The 20,545-nt window shown below is 38.5% G+C and overlaps 1 protein-coding gene across 3 annotated transcripts in view; it reads left to right on the top strand.

Annotated features, from left to right (window-relative positions):
- wdr53 (WD repeat domain 53) overlaps positions 1-8,842 on the top strand; it is a 13,243-nt gene extending 4,401 nt beyond the window's left edge. For all 3 annotated transcript variants that reach the window (XM_020517888.2, XM_048604784.1, XM_020517887.2), the window contains exon 3: positions 5,428-8,842. In XM_020517888.2, the coding sequence (XP_020373477.1) occupies positions 5,428-6,048 (621 nt within the window). In that variant the 3' untranslated portion in view covers positions 6,049-8,842. The remainder of the gene's footprint in view (positions 1-5,427) is intronic.
- Positions 8,843-20,545: the final 11,703 nt, after the last annotated feature.

The following is a 20,545-nucleotide window of genomic DNA, read 5'->3' as shown; positions in this document are numbered from 1 at the left end:
GCGCACACACACACTTCCCCACCTGTGTGCAAGCGTTCTCTGTCCCTCCCCCGCCCCACCCCACTGTGCGCCCACGCGCGCACGCAAATCTATGGGGTGAATTTGTAATTGCCGATACATTATATTTTGTTCAAAAAACACACAATTTATAGACAGTCAGTCAATGTGGCGTTTTATAAATTCCTACTTTAGAAATAAAACCAGTTTGAGTCCAAATCAAAATGCAAACAGATTCTAACCAAGGCCTCACATGTATCATAGATTGTCTGACCTAAAATGTCACCTCCTCTTTATACTAATAAAACCTTTAGTTGTCTCAGACCAGTGACTTGAAACAACTTCAGGGATTTACATATTAATCAATTAAAACCTTCTAACTCATTAAAGGTTTATCAGCATTTTAGGATTGTTTAATACATCCTCATCAGTTGCGTGACCATTTGATCTTTTACTTATCAATTCTGTGTGCTTCTTTCTCACATGACCTGACAAAGGGGCTATGCTCCAAAAGCTTGTTTTCAAATAAACCTGTTGGACTATAACCTGGTGTTGTGTGACTTTTGATCTTGTCCACCCCCATCCAACGCTGGCACCTCCACAGCATTCCAGCTGATAAGCAGATAGATGCTTCAGTTTGCAAACACTGAGTCTTCACTGTTCAACAGCAGACAGTGCAATAGCTTAGTCTAAAGGCCCACATCGAATCATAGAGGTCTTACAGCACAGGAAAAAGCCCTTTGGCCCATCATGTCTGCGCCAATGAAAACGCACCACTCATTCTAATTCCATTTTCCAGCACTTGGCTGCTAGTTTTGTATGCCCTGACATTGCAAGTGTGCTTATTAAATATTATGAGGGTTTCTGCTTCTACCACCCTTATAGGTAATGTGTTCCAGACTTCCATGACCCTCTGGGAGATAAAGTTTTTCCTCACATCTCCTGCCCCTTACCTTAAAACTATGCCACCTAGATATCGATCTGTCTGTCAAGGGGAAAGATTTCTTCCCCTTTACCCTCTATGTGCCTTATAATTTTACACATCTTAACCATGTCCCAACTCAATTTCCTCTGCTCCTTGTTGAGTTGACTTGAATTGTTACATACTCAAGTGAATATAGGAAAAAGTTTACAAGTCACCGCCTATGGTGCCAACATTACAAGGTACTTAGGTACAGATTCTTCAGATCAAGTTCTCAGGAAAAACGAAAGTATGTTCTTTATGTTGAATGATAGATGCTTTATGTAATCAGAAGATTTTTGCACCATCAGTACTTTGCTGAAATGGTTGATTAGATTATAGAGAAAAGATATGTGAATCTGAAGTTCTTTGTGACGCCAAGCATTCATTTGTAATAATGTAATTGGTCCTCTGACTTCAGAACTACTGCTTCATAACCAAGTAATTGGCCAGAAATATACTGGAGAGACAAAAAAGTCTTTAGTTTTCTTATTGTGCCTCCATGCATCAGCTCCTTTGTCAGATGTTGCCTCAAGTACTCTGCATTTGGCCAGGCCTGCAATCCTGCTCTGACCCAGTTACAGGAATTGTGGAAGAGGCAATGCTTGTCTCTTAATCTACATGGCATATACATGTTGGGATAGCTAACTAAAATCTGTCATTGACTCTAATTGCAATCTAACCAAGCTTCTAAACAGTTTAAAAAAAACTATGCTTTTGAGTTATATTCATCTAGAAATGAATGTGTTTTATTGACCCATTTTGCTACTTGAATGATTTATATATTTTTTTGCAAAGACAAGTGGTCTAAGAGATTTCTTTACCAATATTTCTGACTGACCCAAAACACACACTCTTCAAAATCCTGTACTGGATATTAACTTTGTGTTAGTGGCAGCACTCTCACCTCTGAGTCTGAAGGACATGAGCATATAGTTTAGGTGGCCACTGCAGCACAGTGCTGAGGGAATGCTACACTCGGAGGTCTTACCTTTCAGATGAGGTATTAAACAAAGTCCTGTCCTCTCAGGTGGTTAGAACAATGCCATGGCACTATTTGGAGGAAGAGCAGGAAGGTTTGCCCCAGTGTTCAAACCAACATCTTGAAAGCACTGTCTGGTCATTGTCTCATTGATGTTTGTGGGACTTTGTGAGCAAATAGGCTGCTATGTTTTCTTAAAGTACAACAGTGACTGTTCTTTAAAAGTACTTCATTCGTGTAACGTACTTTGGACTATCCTGATGTAATGGAAGTTGCTATATAAATACAATTTCTTTTTTCCTGTTAGCAGAAAAACTACAGCACATTCTCACTTAAAAGTTGTGGTTGCATTCCTGAAATTTGTGATTTGAAAAACATGGTTTCCAACAGGAATTGACTTTAAAGCCAAGATTGTGTTCCTGAGGACATTTCTTGCCTGGAAACAGTCTAAAAATGAAATAATGTGCGTAACGTGTTACGCACTTTGCATTCAAAGCAGATATAACTTATGAAATAAATCACTGAATGTAGCAAATAATGTATAAATTCAAATTAAGCACTTTCACCCGTCCTCCTCAAGCAATCACTCTTGCTCAATGTTGACTTGCTTCTGTTCCAGCTTCATGGGTTCTGAACGACTGCTAAGTCCAATACTCAATCTCAAGTCCCTGCTGTATGTGTAGGTGTTGCTTGGAAGGTCAATGTCTTTTCGCACTGGTACTTTCCCAAATAAATCTTCTCCCATTTTTGTTGGAGACTGAGTTTCTGCAGATCTTTGATATCTTTAGAAATGCTTGAGGACATCCCTAGTTAATGGCATAGTTGATCCCTGTGTTTATTGTGGCACTGTGCTCTCTGGGTCACTCTCATGAAGATTTCTATCTCACCTCAAAAATCTTGGCAGTTGTTTCTTTGTCAAAACTCAGCTGGTGGTGTTTCACCACGGTCTTCTTTAATTCTTATTGATTCTTGATCTGTGATCAATCCACCTCATGGGATGCAAGCAATTCTACAATGTCAGCCTCCCTTGCCAAGGTCATGATTTCATGCTGAACTGTAGGACAGTATCCTGAGATTTTGTTTTTGGCTACTGACACACTTGGGCCACAAACCTCATCTCACCCTGTTCAAACACAATGATATGACTTCATCCCAAGAATCAATAGTATTGTCAATGCCTTTGAGGATGGTGTAGCCATATCATAATTCCCTGACTGGCTCATTCTCACCATTTGTTAATGAGTTGGGTGAAGGTACAGCAGAGATGGTCAGCTTTGAATGCTACTTTTGCTCACTAACCCATTGGCTCTATCAATTAAATCTTTAAAAATATGAAAAGCACCTTCACATTTTGAAGAACTTCTTCAGGCTGATCGGATTACCTGGGTAATTTATCCAATAAAGCAATATTTTAAAGGAAAAAGTTTCTGTGGCATGATATGCCCTCTAGGATGGGATGGCATAGAGAGAAAAAAATTCCAAAAGAGCACCCCCATCATCCAGGTATGAAGTGACTGTCTTGTGAGGTGAGCTTGAGTAGATTCCACCTGTACTTGTTGGAACATAGAAGAATGAGAAGTAACTAGTGAAACTTACAAGATTCTTAGGGGATTTGACAGCTGTTTTCCCCTTGTAAGAGAATCCAGGAACAGAGGACGTAATTGCAGAATAAGGGCTCTTGCATTCAAGACAGATGAGGAATTTCTCCTGAGAGTTGTGAATCTGAGGAATTCTTTACCTCAGAGGATTGTTGAGGCCTTTTGGAAATCTTTACAAACGGAATAAGCCAGCAATTAAGCACAAGTGGGACTGATTGTGTTTGAGGACCATGAGTTGAACATTGCTTTAATACTCCTTAACGCAGAGTTTAAAAGTTGTTCCATCTTGTATTGAAACTAGTTTTCATTATTATTGAAATGATTTCTTAAATTTTAAGACAACTTTTATTAAAAACAACAAAAGTAGACGCTGTGCTGCATCTTCCTGTATTTGTACAATTACATATTCAAGTAGATTAACTTAATTAAGCTGAGTTTCTCCAGCATTCTCTGTTTATTTCAGATTTCCACCATATGAAGTATTTTGCCTTCATTCAAAAGTTGTTCAGATTAGTCAACTTGTTTATGCAATCTATATAAAGGTCCACACACTGAACATTGACCCTACAGTAAAATTGTACAGTTAATCTTAGCATTATGCAACAAAATGGAGGCCATTTGGTCCATTGTGCCTGTGCTTGTTCTTTGAAAGAAATATCTTTCAAATGCTTCCACTTTGAACGTTTACCCATCTCCCAATTCATATTTATTGTTGAATTTGTTTCTGCCACCTTTTTAGGCAGTACCTTCCACATCACCATAACTCACTGCTTTAAAAAAAAGTTCCTCCACCTGTGGTTGTTCTGCTAATAATCTTAAATATGTGTTTTCTATCATCAAGTTTTCTACCATCGAGGAATAGTTTCTCCTTACTAACAATGACAAATGTTGACAGAAAATCATATCAGTAATCTTAACTACTGGTCATAGTTTTTTTTTATGGACCTGAAGTGCATATTCTATATAAGATTTTTAAAAATACCGGGAGGTGATGGCTAGTGGTATTATCGTTGGACTGTTAATCCAGAGACCTAGATAATATTCTGAGGACCCGGGTTCAAATCCCACCATGGCAGATGGTGGAATTTGAATTCAATGAAATATCTGGAATTAAGAATCTAATGGTGACCATGAATCTATTGTCAATTGTTGGAAAAACCCACCTGGTTCACTAATGTCCTTTAAGGAAGGGACCTGCCTTCCTTAACTGGTTTGGCCTCTATGTGACTCCAGATTCTCAGTAATGTGGTTGACTCTTAACTGCCCTCTTGGCAATTAGGGATGGGCAATAAATGCTGCCTAGCCAACGACACTCTCATCCCGTGAATGAATAAAGAAAAAAATCACAACTAAGAGCAAACATTCAGTGCCTGCTCAGAGTTATTAAATTCCACTAAATTATATTGGTGGAGTGAAATCTCAGTGCAAATTTTATTACAATGCCTAGTTGAAATATCAAAAACCTTCAATTGTACAACTCTAGATCTTTGGCTACCTAATGACAATTATAGCATCAGAACTGCTGCTGCAGACTCCGATCAGCAAGCTAATGGTATTTCAGGGAGGCAACTTGCAACTTCTGACCTGGATGATTTAATAACTGTGGAGTGGATTATTCAGTCAAGAATGTCTTCTGTGTCTGTATTCCACATGTAGTCAGTTCTGATATTATTGTGCGTAGTCAACTAGGGGGAGGAAATGATTCCGTTTGTATTCCTGTGTAAGGGAATAATGACAATTTAATGTCATCCTAAAGATCCTAGGTAATCAGTCTTTTTCTTGAACACCCAGCAATTTGTTCATTCTCGGCTGATAAATTGCAAGAATGCTTAATCCAATTACCTACTAGTCACTTGTAAATTGATTTGTTTTGTTACTTCCCTCGGAAGGTGATGCTGTGGAACTTGCAGAAAACCCGCCCTCTTTGGACTGTGAACCTTCAGGACCTAGTGCAAGAAGAGATGGAAGAAATGCAGCAGGGAGCTGGGTGTCAGCTTTTCAATCCACCACTGGCCCACTTCACAACAGTTGCCAGTTGTGGCAACATATTTGGCTGTGGGGCTGAAGATGGCAAGATACGGTTATTCAGAGTGACGGGAACAAGGTTTGAGTTGGAATATGGGTTCCGTGGTCACAGTTTGGGTGTTTCTCAGGTTCATTTTCTGAACTCTTTTTCTCACCCGTATTGGCTGATTTCTGGAGGGAATGATGCAATTGTCAGACTGTGGGACGTCAGTGAGCAAATCATAACTGATGTCAAAGTCCCTTTAAAATCGTCTGGGAAAAAATCAGTTGGCTCCACTTCTAAGAAAGGTCTTGGGGTTGGAAGAAGTGACCGTGATGCAAAAACCTGTAAAGAAAATAAATCAAATTCTATTTTGCCAAAACTCAGTATTGACCATGGAGAAAAAGTGAACTGGATTTCTGCTGTGGACATGAAAGGCTCTGAGTGTGTACTAGTTGCTGATCAAACTTGTCAGATATCAGTATATCCCCTCTCAGGCTTATAGGTAATGCAGTGTGTGATCATTTTCAGAAGATATTGTCTCATCTTTAATTGAAGAGCGAATGTAAACCTAAATTGTTAAGGGCTCTTATGATGTAATGGTTTGTCTCTGTCTCTGGGCCAGAAGGCCTGGGTTCAAGTCTCTCCTGCTCCAGAAGTTTGTCATGACATGTCTGAACAGGTTTGGTTAAAAATATCTAAAACTAAATCAGTGGAGTTCCAGCAGAGTTTGGGGATGTTTTAGTTGAAACCCAGATATTCTTGGTGAAATTTGAGGGCTACCTGTGTGTACTTTCTTATCAACAGATTTGACATATTAACACTTTCACAATGGTTTATATAATGCAAAAGACTGTTAGAATAATCCAACAAACATTAGCCTCACAAGTTGGCAAAATTGTGTTCTTTCAATTCAAGGAATTAAAAACGAATCATATTTATGCAGGTTTTTACTTTAAAACTTGGAGTACATAAGTGTATTTGGAGTTTAAAAATCTTTTAAATAGCTACTTTGAGAACGCTAAGAGGGGTCCCCTTCAAACTGGGAATACTGAAGAGCAACTAAGAGATCGCTGGGAATGTTTCTCTGGAATCGGGAAGCAATAATTGTAGTTCTGTGATCAGAACACTGAAAATGTGAACTGGAAACTTTGGGACACTGAGAAAGACTTCAAATAATTTTAGGGAGGGAGGATCCTGGGATCCAGCAGAATTGGTGTTTTGGTGTATTGAGAGTTGTTGGTGTATGACACTATTCAGTAAACAAGATATTTTTCCTTGAAACATTTTAGGATCAAAAATTGTTTATCACAGACTTTAAGTGAAACTTCAATATTAGTTAAAAGGGATATAGTTAGAATATCCTTTGTTGAGAACTAAACCTCAATTAAAGAAATACAATTGTGGGTGCTGATTAATGATTTCTGTGAGCAGTTCGTCATCGATCATGAAGCAGAATATTGCAGTTGCTGAAAAACTGAAATAAAATGCTGGAAAAATCTCTAGGTAGCATTTGTGTAGCAAGAAAATAGGTAACATTTCAGGTGTAATCTTAAATCAGAATTGAAAAATGGTTGATATGTAGTGGGTTTTGACCTGGGGTGAGTAGTACAAGGAGGCTCTGTGATAGAGTGAAAGACAGGAGAAATTGACTAACACATGAGTTAGTCCTCCAGGGCCAAAGGGTAAGAGCAGGACATGGCACAGGTACAGCAATCAATGTTTGGCGGGGGGGAGCGGGGAAGAAATACATTGAGAGAGAGAGAAGCCTGAAATAATTCAACATATCGTCCAAAAGGGAAAGGCATATCTAGGACTACTTTTTGAAGCAATTGAGTGCAATTTACGAATGAGAACAAGCTCAGCCAGACAGATGGTGGTGGTAGCAGATGGGAAGTGATTGATCCTCTTGAGAAGAGGTGGACACCCCTCTAGCTGTCATGATATGTGGAAGATACAGAGGGATTGAACATCCATGATGAAGAAGGGACAGAACCAGGAAATTGAAACTTTTAAAGTGATAGGGGGCATCAGAAGAGTAATAGGTGTACATAGAGTAAGACTAGATGATGGGAGAAAAATAGTCAAGATAAAAAGAAATTTGTTAATTGGGGCAAGAACAGGCGGAAATACATCTTCAAGGGCAGTCCAGTAGAAGAAATCTGTATGGCGTTAGGGAATGATGAGGTGGGAAGCCACGGGTGCAAGATCCACTCTATCACCATAGAACCTTACTGTGTAAATATAGGAGATGTAATACTTGCCTTTTTACTTTGTCTCTTCTTACCAACTAAGGTTCCACACATTCCTACATGAAATACAATTTATGTGAACACCTTTCACACCAGTTTACTATATTCCCTGCTCACAGTGTAATGTTCTCCATACTGGGGAGATCAAATGCAGTTTGCGAGACTGCTTTCCTGAACACCTCCGTTCTGTTTGCAAATGTGATTATAAATTTCCATTGTTCTGTCATTTTAATTCATGCCTTTGCTTTTATGCTGACATTTCTGCCCTTGGTCTACTCTTCTATTCCATTGAAGCCCAACATCAGCTTCAGAACCAGCCCCTCATCTTTGGCTTAGACACTTTATAGCCATCTGGACTCAAATTTCAGTTCAACAATTTCAGATCATAAACTCTGACCCCATTTTATTTCCTTTCTTTCCTCATTTGTGTTTTTATATCAGTCAGCAGCTTATCTACTTGAAGCACATCTTTTGTTTCCTTTCTTATCCCATCATATTCCCTTTGACCATAGAGGACAACTCTTATGTCGGTCAATCTCTGTTGTCTTCCACCTGATCAAAGATTTGACTTTGTCCCACCCAGCCCTTGGTTAAGACTTATTATATCTCGTAAGTTTGCTGAGTTCTGATGAAAGGTCACAACTTTAGTTCTCTACACTGATGCTGCTTAACCTTGAGATATTTCCCCAGAATGTTGTTTTTAATTTATAATAATTGTGTTTATTAACCATGTTGGAGTTGCTGAAATAAAACTTAGAGAACTCAATCTCGTAATCCTTTCAAATCTGTTCTTGGGAATATGATGACCTGCAAAAGTTCCAGCAGTTGAAGGGGCACATTGTTTTCCTTCAAGTCGTGTTGATCCATAATTTGTGCAATGGGAAATTGAATAAACCGCATATGTTCAGCACACATAGATGTTTTGGAAAAGTCCAACTATTATCAGGTACAATTATCATCTGGTTGAAACCAAGGGTTTTGAAACCTGCTAGTGTTTTGGAGTAAGCATTTGAGTGCAAATAAAGCTTGAAATTTAAAACTACATAATGGAGTTTGTGTGTGTGCGTTTTTTAGAATTTCCTAATTTCCAGTGCAGCATTTAATTTACATATATAAATGACCATACCTAATGCCCATTTTCATTCTGTCTCTCAATCATTGGGATATAGGGTTGAATCCTGGCAGACAAATACCTCACCTTAACACATTACTGAAACAAGAGATGTGGGCCCTATGATCTTAACAGACTATGAAATACCAACCAGCTTTGACTGTTTATCTCAGCCATACAGCTTAAAATCTGGGTAAAAGATTCTGGGGCCTTAAGTATGAAGCATGTTGACAAAGCTGCAGAGTATTGACTAATTATTTATTGCTGAGCTGAGTCATAAAAGTCTACAGCATGGGAAAAGGCCAATTGAGTCTGCACTAATCAAAAACAACCACCTAACTATTCCCATTTTCCAGCATTTGGCCTACAGCCTTGTATGACTTCTGTTAATTTTTGTGTATCCTTGATAATTTCGACAATATTCCCATTTGTCGTTATCCAAAACCACACACTCATCACATATTTACAAATAATAACGCAGCCATAGCTGAGCTAGTTGCTGACTTCTGAGAATCCAACATAGAATATTTGACAGAGCTGTGACAGTAGGCAGGATGTTCCCGCAGTTCTGTGTCACTTCTTTTATATCATGGTAGTGTTTTTTTTTTCTCTCAATCTCATGAAATTCTCTTCCAGGCACAGCTTTGTGTCTTTGTAGCTTGTGTTTCCATTTTAGGACTTTATCCATTATTCCTCTTTTCCTTTGATCTGAGACTTGCATCATGTTATGTATGACCACATGGATTAGGAGCAGATGTAGACCATTCAGCCATTTGACCCGATTGATAGATTTGTACTTTGAATTCCAGATTCCCAACTACCCCAGATAACTTTAGACTCTCTTATTAGACAAGGGAATCAATCGACCTCTGCCTTAAAAACGCTCAATTACCCCACTTCTACTGCCTTATGTAGTAGAAAGTTCCAAAGTGTCTCAAGCTCTAAAGAAAAATAACTCTCCTTATCTCAGACTCAATTTTAGAATATTGCTCCTAACTCTGAACTCACCCATAAGAGGAAACATCCTTTTCACATCCAATTTGTCAAGACCATTTAGGATCTTATACATTTCAATCAAGTCACCCTTCACTCTTCAAAAACACCAGAGGAAACAAGCCTGTTAAATCTTTCCTTAAGTAAGGAGTCCAAAAGTGGACACTGTATTTGAGATGTGGTCTCACTAATGCACTGCATAATTGAAGCATAACATCTTTCTGTTCATAATATTTGATTTGACACCTTACCAAATGTTCTCTGGAAATCAAGTGCAGTATGACTACAGACTACCTTTAATCTGCAGCACATGTTACTCCTTCAAAGTATATTGGTGAAACATGATAAAACCATGCAAACTCTTCCCAACAAAGCCAAAGAAGTGTGGATGTTGGAAATCAGAAACAAAAACAGAAATTGTTGAAAAAACAACAGACCTGGAGCATCTGTGAAGAGAAAGCAAAGTTAACATTTCAGGTCCAGTGACCCTTCTCAATTTCCTTGAGGTTTATCTAAGTGCCCAGCTTTAACCTTTTAAGTGATTGATTTCATTTCTGGATGTCAGATGTCAAGATAGTTTATCTGTAGTTTCCTGCTTCCCTCCCTTCTCAAATACAATGCTGATATTTCCCTTTCCAGAATCTAGGGAATTTTAGAAAATCAACACCGATGCATTGTTCCACTTTATTATTCACTACTTTTAAGACTCTAGGATGAAATCCATCAGGACTCAGAGACTTGTCAGCCAAAGTTCCATTAGTTTGCTTAGTTTCACTTCTCTGGTGATTGTTATTTCACTAAGTTTCTCTTCCCTCCACTTCCAGGTTTACGGCCATAAACAGAATTATTTTTGTTTCCTCTATAGTGAAGCCAAAAACAAAATATTTGTTCATTCCTTCTACCATTTCCATATTGCCTACTATCAAGTCCCCAATCTCACTCACTTTACACACTGTTTTCCTTTTTAAATATCTGTAGAATCTCTTGCTATCCATTTTTACATTTTTAGTTAACTTCCTTTCATATTTTAATTTTGTCTTCCTTATTAATGTTTTTGTCATTCCTTGCTTTTTTTTATTCAGATCATCTGACCTGCCATTCATCTTTGCAAAGCTATATGTTTTTCCTTAAATTTTATGCCTTCCCTAACTTTGTTTAATCACAAATGGCAGGTCTTCCTTTTAGAATTTTTCCTTATAGTAGAAATTACTTATTCTGAGCATTTTGTTAAAAGTCTACCACTGCATTTCTATTGATCTATGTCCCAGCCTAATGTTCAATTCACATCAGCAACTCAGCTCTCATGCCCACATAGTTGCTCTTATTTAAGTTTAAAATACTAATTCTATACGCAGTCTTCTACCTTTCAAATTGGATGTAAATTTCAGTCATACTTTGGTTGCTGCAATCCAGGGTTACTTTTACTCTGAGATTATTAATTAATCCTGTCAAATTATACAACACCAAGCCTAATATAGCCTGCTCTCTGAACGGTTCCAGTACATGCTGCTTTAAGAAACTATCTTGAAAATATTCTGTGAACATCTCATCCAGTCCAGTACCGCCAATTCGCTTCTTCCAATTTATGTGTAGATTAAAGTCATGGTTAACACCTTTATCAACAGCATCCCATTTTTGCCTTGGTTACTGTTTGGGGGCCTGTTGACCACTCCCACTAAAGACCTTTTTCCCCCTTCTATTCAGCTTTGCCCAAATTAATTCTATGTCTTGATTTCCTGAACTAAGATCATCCCTAACTATTGTACAAATTACATCCTTGAGTAACAGTGTTACCTTTCCATCTTCACCTAGCTTTCCATCCCTCTTGAATGTCTATACCCTCCAATATTCAGGGATGGAATCCTTGTGATGTGCTGCCATGACTCTAATGGCTGTCACAGTTTATGCGTTGTCAATTTGTTCAGTCGAATGCTACGCACGTTCAGATACAGAGCCTTTAGTTTTATCCTTTTGTAGCCCTCGTAACATCTAGTTTGATAGTTGATGCACTCTTAGATTTTATTATTCTCCCTCTCTCTTGTCAATCTTCCTGTCATTCTTTGATCCTCAGTTCTCATATTACTATTTTACCTTGTCTCTACTCTTTGACATGCCACATCTTTCCACAATTTGCCCCACTCTGTAATTTAAATCCCTCTACCTCCCTAATTATGTAATTCGCAAGAACACTGGTGCCAACAAGGTTCAGATGTAGACCTTCCCAATGGTAGAGCCGCCATTTCCTGCAGTACTGGTGCCACTAGACCACAAACTGGAGCCCATGTCTCCCACATCTGTCTTTCAGCCACTTATTCTTCTCTCTAAGTTTATGTACCTTATACCAAAATGCATACAACTCAGGTAATAGTTCAGACATTATACACTGTGAGGTTCTGCTTTTAAGTTTGGTACCTAGTTTCTTATATCGTGCACTGAGATATAAAAATCCAGTGGATTCTGGATTTGTTGTCCGACCTATATGGCCAGGTTAGTTGATCTCAGATAACTGCAGAGAGTCTGGGTTTTAATTGCTTTTCCATAACATCTGCTGGAATGCATGCCAACATGGACTTCATGAGCAAATAGAATGGAGCAATACTGTAATGCCAGCCACCCTTTCCAAAAAAAATGTAGAGCCTCCTGACATCCACAGTCTGAGCCACCCATAAAAAGTGCACGCTGTCAAGTGGCTACAGTTTGAAAAGTAATCTAGTATCCTTAGGGGGAAATATGGTTGTCTTGCTGAAGAAATATGGAGGAGAATTAACTAAACTGGGATTAATTAAGTTTGATTAGGCTATCAACGACATGTTTTCATTGGCCGCAAGTTTACCACTGCCGAGATTTCTGTCGGTGATATATGTGGACACCCTGCAAGGAATTGCTGGCATTTTTTGTGCCTGTTCCTTTTGGCTGCCTCCTTTGACAATATTAACCACCTGGTATATATAGTAAATGTTCACTTTGATCATTGAGGTTCAAGGCTCTACTTAGGAAATTCCATCATTTTTAGGTTTGCCAACAAGTCAAAATAATTTGCATTTATTCAGTGACTTTATCAGATCCCTTTGGATATCTTGTACAGATCACTTGTACAGCTGCTAATGTACTTCTAAAGTGGAGTCATTGTTGTAATGTAGAGAAATGCAGCAACCAATTCACACACAGCAAAGCCCCGCACACAACAATAGATGAGTTTGTGTTGGTGATGTGCTCATATAGCTTTTCTTTTGGACAGCCTCACTGCTCTTCTTTAAAAAGTAGCATATGATTTCCTACATCTACTTGTATTGACTGAAAGAAAGCAAAACCGAAAGTTTGGTATTAAAGTACCATACTAGATTGTGTGCCCAAATCTCTAGAATAGTATTTGAACCATAACTGATATGTAACATGCCATTGCAAACCAAAATCAAAACTGACACAGTTTATATCTTTACATCCTTCAGATGAAATATTACCTGTCAGCTTTATCTTCTTGTCCAGTTTGGCAGTAAAGATGCCATGGTATGGTTGAAAGAAAGAATGGAGTTTTCCTCCTTCCATGACCAACAACCCCTTTCAATCACAGCATCAGCAGATTAATAAATAATTCAACTCATTGCTGCTTATGGAACTGAGCTGACAAAATGGTTACCACAAGCTTCTAGTCTGCACTTCAATGTTATTTGCTGTATGTGAAGCATTTGGTACGGCCTGGAGTAGGTTCTCCCTAATAGGTTCTCTATATGCATTTAAAGTTTTAAAAATAACCACGTTTAATTATTTTATCAATTCAACATAAACTAATAAGCAACATTGAACACATTGAAAGAATGAAACTACAAATCGGCAGAGTGAAGTAAGGGAGTAAGCTAAAGCTTAGAAAAGAATCACAAATCTGTTACTGAGTTAAATAAAATTAAAACAAATTCATTCATTCACTGCTTTCAACATTTCGAAGAACAATTATCCAAGAAAAAATTTAAATAAATGCTAGAAATACCAGGTCATATCACATCAGTGGAGCGAAACGGAATGTTGAAACAGCATCTCAACCTGAAATATTAACCGTACTCCTTTTCACAGATCTATCTGCCCTGCTAAGTATTTCCAGAAATTTTATTTTTGTTTGAAATTTCCAGCATTGCAGTATTTGGCTCTTGCATTATCCAAGACAAATCACTTTGCTTTCAGCACTTGGATAGTAATCTCATTTTGATTTAGTGCCTTGTATTTTTACCAGAAATTAGCTCAAACAAAAAAATTGTATCTACAGGTAGTTCAAGTCAAAGAAGGAGATTAAATAGTACCAGGGTGCCCGCACTGGGGTAGAAAGTTAAGAGATGTTTGTCATTTCTTACCCATGTTTACAAGATCTCATAAATCAATGGAAGTTATTTAATTTGAGTGTTTGATTCACTGGTTGAATGAGGAGGGTTAGTGTGGGCCAGGTATAATCTAAGCTGGCATTTGACGTTGGGTTTCTACCACATGCATACATCACCTGTAAGCATACTCTGCGTCACACAATCAGTTCACAGTTATACATGAGATTACAGAGTTAATTTTCATTGATTAATCCACCTAAAGATTCTTTAATGCTTTTAAATGGATTAATGACTTCAACGTTATTTGTGAAACATTTGGTACAATTTAAAATGAATATACTTATGATTTGAATGGTACGATCCACAGAGTAGCTACAGAGCTAAGACCATTTACAGACTTGTTTTCAGTATGATCTTAATAAGCAAACATTTGTGTGATGGGATGTTTCTGTAAAATAATGTTTGGCATGACAGCATGGTTTTGTGCTGCAGTCAATGGGAAGAAATATATCATCTTACTTATCAGTTTATTTATGATTTTCTGTTGAATTCAACAGAGAGGACCTTTCTACAGGTTCACACTCACTAAAAACCCAGGTTGAATGATCTTTCTGGGTAAACTATGAAAAATTATTTGAGCAAAAAACGAGTGGCTACTTTGGACAATGGCAAGGTGAAGTGGAATGTTTTGGCCTACCAGCTATTTTCTAACTATTCCAATTGAATCTGATGGATCTCATGATTTAACTGTTTCAAGAAAATTTAAGCTAAAAGATATTGTGTTATGATGGTGAACAAGTGAGTGGACAAAGTGTGCCAAATGGAGTTTACTGTAAGTGTGAAGTGATTTCTTTGATGGGTGAGAAGCAGGGACTATTTTATAGCAAAGCGATTTGGGAGAGTAATGGGGCTGGAATACCAAGGAGAAGTTATACATTGGTTATTCCGTGGAGTTTTGATCTGACCTTGTCCAGTGTACCCCATTTCATTTTGAACACTGCACCTCAGGAACAGTGGATTGGCCTCACATGGAATGTAATGCAGATTTGCCAGAATTATACCTGGGTTAGAAAGATTAAGTTATGAGGACATACTTTGTTCTCTTGTATATAGAAGATTGACCCGAACTGAGTGTTAGATACATTATAAGGTACAGATATGATACTTACAGGGAAACTATTTTCTCGGTTGGCAAACCAAGAACGAATTAGATAAGATAAAAATTAGACCCATGAAGAAAATCAGGGAGTATTTTTTCACACAAAGAGTTGCGGAAATTTGGAATACTACCCTTTATTATGCCAGAATAATTGCATCTTTCAAGACCAAGATCGACAGTTACATTAGGTAAGAGTATCAAGTGAAATGGTGCAAAGGTGGAAAAATAATGTTGGGGTGTAAATCTGAATGATTTAATTGAACATCAAAACAGGCCTTTGGGGATGAATTGCTTACTCCTTTTACCATGTACCTTGGACCTTTGTAAGAACGAATATATGGTATTGTGTAAATAAGACCTCTGATAAAGGTGAAGTGGGAGAAAACATGACTAAGGGACAGGGGAGATAGATCATGGCTTCACCAATGTAAAAACTAGTCATGGAGAGCTGTAAAGTAAAGGTAAAGTCACAATAATCCCAGAGGATCAAAGTCTTAAACTCTCATTAGATAGAGATGAATAGTGATGGTTTAATTAGAGCATCACCATGACTCAGGTGAGAGGAGAGGTTGAAAAGCAGAGTCCTTCATGGTAACTTCATGGTACAGTAAAAGGCAAGAAAGGCGGCAGTGTAACAATATAGCCTGTGTGTTCCTCAACCCAGGAGCCCAGAGGTGGTGTACTCCATCAGCTGTTTACTTTTTTTTCGAATTTGTGCTTCTTCTTAATGTTTCCTTTTACTGTCTTAGTTTTTTAATTTCTTTGGTGATCTTCTCCTGGCCTGGGCCCAGCGATGAGGAGGCTTCCAGCCCAGCATGGCAGTCTAGGCCTGGCGTACTCCCATTGTAGCAGCCTCATCCCAGAGAAGCGGTCTTGGCTCAGTGTGGTGGCCACCAGGTTTGGTGGTCTTATCCCAGCATGGAGGTCTCGTTGGTGTGGAGGTGTTCTTCAGCAGCACTTTCAGGTATTCCAGCGTTTGTCATCTTAATCAACTTTTGCCCGAACTGAAATTGATCTGAGATGAACTTCTTGTTAATTTTTACTTTTTTCTTTGTATCTGTGACTTCTGTCGTTAATACAGGCGCCGTGGTGTTGTGACTTATAAAAGCTTTACACTCTTTTGTAAAAGTACATGACAATAAATTGCTATTCTATGCTATATTATTTAAGAAACTACTCGTTGTTGGAACATATCTACAAGCCAGTAATCGCTCCAAAATTAGTCTAACTAATATACACATATTGGTACCTGTGATTGACACTGAAATACTAAAAATTCAACTTCAAAGATGATTGGAAGTCAGACCTGTAAAAGTGTCACCAAAACTCACAATCTGGTTGGAGACTGTTGAAAAATTCCAAAGATGCTCCACAAATGATGTGGAGGCCAGTAAGAGTCTGAAAATCAACTTTCAACATCTTCCAAGACTTCGACTGTGTGACGGTCTGCCAAGAAAATCCCGATCCATCAATCGCAAACTTTGAGTTGGAGAACCAAACAAAGACAGTGGATCTGCTTAACAACCCTTAAAAAAGGTAAAAATCGACTTTAATGGCACTTTGGGCAGGCAGCACTGGGAAAGCCAGATCTTTAGACGAAGCAGATTAAAAAAGAACCTTGCAGTCCATGCCTGAAGCCAACATCATTACACATGGTGACCGTTAAGTTAGCACAGAAAGAAAGTGATTATGGAGACTTAAGAGCAGAAATATGTGGCCATATTGCAATTGAATCTGAGGTAGACATCAACTTCAAAAAGCAACACAGCAGGTGAGACAAACAGCCCATAAACAGAACAAGGCAATAATGAGAAGTGAAGACTGGATCAGGAAACCTCAAGTGACCATACAGTTGCTCAAGCACAGGAGGGTAAAAGAAACATTAGAAAAGGTGGCACAATTGGGAAGAAAAATGCAAGATGCCATAAAGCTCTGCCAGCGTTGTGACGTTATAAAGGGCCACAGACACAAACAGAGTCCTGCAAATGTTACAAAATGCTTTCTGTATAAAAGATTTAGTCATTTAAGGATGTTATTCTGAGGTCAAACCTCTTTTTTTTCACAGGTTCCAATTAAAATGTCTTCATACATAAGGCTGCAATGATGTTGAATAATTTCCACCAGAAGAGACATAAAATGTTTCCTTGGTGAGATCAATGACTGCAATGTTTCATTCCAGAATGCAGATATACACTTCAATGGACATATCACCAACGTAAGCCCAGTCACACAATGCGGAGGGATTGAACTAAATATCAAGGAAAAGCCACAGACAGTAGAGGGGAAACTAACTTCTGGGAGCATTGTTTGTTCTACAGAATCAGGAATTCTGCCTGTGAGGGAGAAGAACTTGTATTGACCTCAATCCTATTGGGAAGTTGGAAGACGTTTATCAACAAGAATCTAGGTGAGATCTTGGGAAAGACTCTCTGAAATGATTTGCTGTACTTGGGAAACCTAAGGCCACTTACAGAATTGCATTGCAGAGCAATGCTAAACCTGTATGTTTTTTCCTCACTTGTGAAGGCACCACTTCCACTAACGAAATAGGTCCAAATGAGAGATGACCAGAATGTGATTCATCTCTCCTGCCACCAAAATTGGTGCTGCAGAACAGTTTCAGTTTCTAAACTCTTAGCATTTGTGTTGACTTAAATCAATAAGGACTCTGTTTGTGTCTGTAGGGCCTTTATAACGTCGCAAGGACCATTCATCTGACATCATCAGTGGACAAAAGCTTAGCAAAGTTGTCCAAAAGTACCATGTTCACAAAATTGGATGTCAACAATTGTTTTTGGCAGGTACGTTTGAATAAGGTATAAGCATTTCTAACCATCTTCATTACTCCATTCGGGAGATTCATTTTAATCATTTGGTACAATGTCAGCCCTGGAAATTTTCCAAAGAATCGTGTCTAACATCTATAGGGCCTCAAGATTATAACATCTTACACTGGACAACATCTTAGTCCATGGTGAATTCACTGACCTTTGGGTTAAAGCAGTATTAAACAGTGTTCAAAGAGATGGCCTGCGACTTGATGAAAATGTATGAATTCTCAAAATTCACAGAACTATAAACTCATCAAAAAGTATAGGACAGAAAGAGGCCGCTCAGCCCATTGTTCTTGCCAGCTGAATAAGATAGCCATCCATTCCAAACTCACTTTCTAGCATCTGGTCTATGGTTTTTCAGGTTACAGCAGTTCAGGGGCAGATCCAGGTTCCTTTTGAATGAGTTGAGGGTTTTCACCTCAGTCACCAAACAGGGCAGCAAATTCCAGACATTGATCACCCTCTAATCCTTCTTCACATCATCCAAAATTGTGTCCCCTGTTAATTGACCTCCACACTAGCAGAAATAGATCTTCTTGTCCACTCGAATCAAGCCCCTCATTATTTTTTACACTCCAGTCAAGTTACCCCTCAGCTTCCTCTGCTGCATGTAAATAATGCTAGTCTGCAATCTTTCCTCACACCTGTAATTTTCAAGCCCTGTATTTTAAATCTACTCTAAACTCTCACCTGAATCATTACATCTATTTATTTCCTAAAGAAATTTTTGATAGCAATGGCATAATAATGAATCTACAAAAAAAAAAGAGGTATTAGTGAATTCCCAGTCCCTACTTCCATCCTGGATTCCCAATGATTCCTTGAAGCCAAAAGAGAAGTCCAAACTATCAAAGAACTGTTGACAGAGAAAGACAATTTTCCAACTGCTTACTAACTTACAAGTCCAGTCTATTGCGTCGTGAGTTGGCACTGTCAGAACTGTTTGGTGAATAGAATGCCTCAATCAACTCCCCTTTCTGCCCAAAAGATTGCTTCCTGGGCTAGAAGAAGGATTGTCAAAGAGTTCAAGAATGACAGTGACTGAAAACAACAGACTTACAGCTCTAACCTGAGGTAACACACCGCAACACAGCCAGCTTGAGAGAAGGAGGAAAGGTATGAGCAAGGGATTAAAGTGGACAAATAGTGATAGTCCCAAGAGATAATAATCAGTAGAACTCTTCGGAAAGTTCCAGACGCGGAAACCGGAGGAACCTTATTTGTTTTTAACCAAAGGGAGGACTTTCGGTCATACATCCAGATGAACCAGATATTGATTTAGAAATTAGATACTACAAATCTTAATGAAGGCCATCCATCATGACAGGGCTCAGAGAGACTTGACTCATCTTCCAAGTCTGACAAGAACATGACCAGGGAGAGTTGTAAAGCCTCCTGACATATTAAATCTGTGATGTTGGAGACAGGGTGGAACTGGGGGAGTATGTAGATATAAATGTAAATGTATAGAATGAAGGCTTAGTGAGGGAGATATAGTATTAGGATTTGTAAGGGTTAATGCATGAGATTGTGTGAAAAGCACGTCCGAAAATGATAAGGTAGGAGTACACATGATTGAGAGCTGATGGAGAATATACTTACTGTGAGATCTCATCTTCTAGGGCTGTATATAGTTCAGGAATTTATAAAAACAAAAGTTATTGTTTGAACATACCTATGACTCAGTACTCGTTTCAATGCGAGACTAACCAAAATACATCAGTATTCATTATGGGAAACAGTGTTGGAGGAATAGGCCTATCTGTGCTTAAAATTACTTGCAACATCTAGTGTTACGAAATTTCATTTACACAGACCTCAGATAACAATCACTGAGAGTAGTAAATCAAATCAAAGTGTGTTGACTGCTTGTAAAGTACGAAGTACCAAGGACCATTGTGATGTGTCCTGTCCCTCAATACCGCCAGTCAGTATAGCTTAGCTTTCTGAAGTCATTACAGCAATTGACCTCACAGGGAAACAATAGAACATGAGCTAGCATTCCCTTCTCCTGATTACTGACTCCGTAGTAAGGGTCAGCTACTTCAGGGATAGAGGAAATAAAGACAAGAATATTCCGGATTAAAAAAAACGATTCTTTTGGCAAGTTTCTTTTCTCTTATTCGCGGTGTATCCAACAATTAACCCAACTCTCTGTTAGGGTGATTCATTCATTGCAACAATCATTCTACCCTGACTATCAAAGTTTTGAGCTAGTGTCTCACTATTAGCTAACACAATCAGCACAGACCCAGCGTTCCTGTGTTCTATCAATTCCTAACTAGAGAATAGGTCTGCATTTGCTTCACCCAAATGCCTTTGTTTGAGCTCAAAGCTTGAGAA

Source organism: Rhincodon typus, chromosome 13 (assembly GCF_021869965.1).
Source record: "Rhincodon typus isolate 14 chromosome 13, sRhiTyp1.1, whole genome shotgun sequence".
NCBI classification, from domain to species: domain Eukaryota; kingdom Metazoa; phylum Chordata; class Chondrichthyes; order Orectolobiformes; family Rhincodontidae; genus Rhincodon; species Rhincodon typus.
Note: the sequence above shows the minus strand (reverse complement) of the source record. Positions and strands in the feature narration are given on the sequence as shown.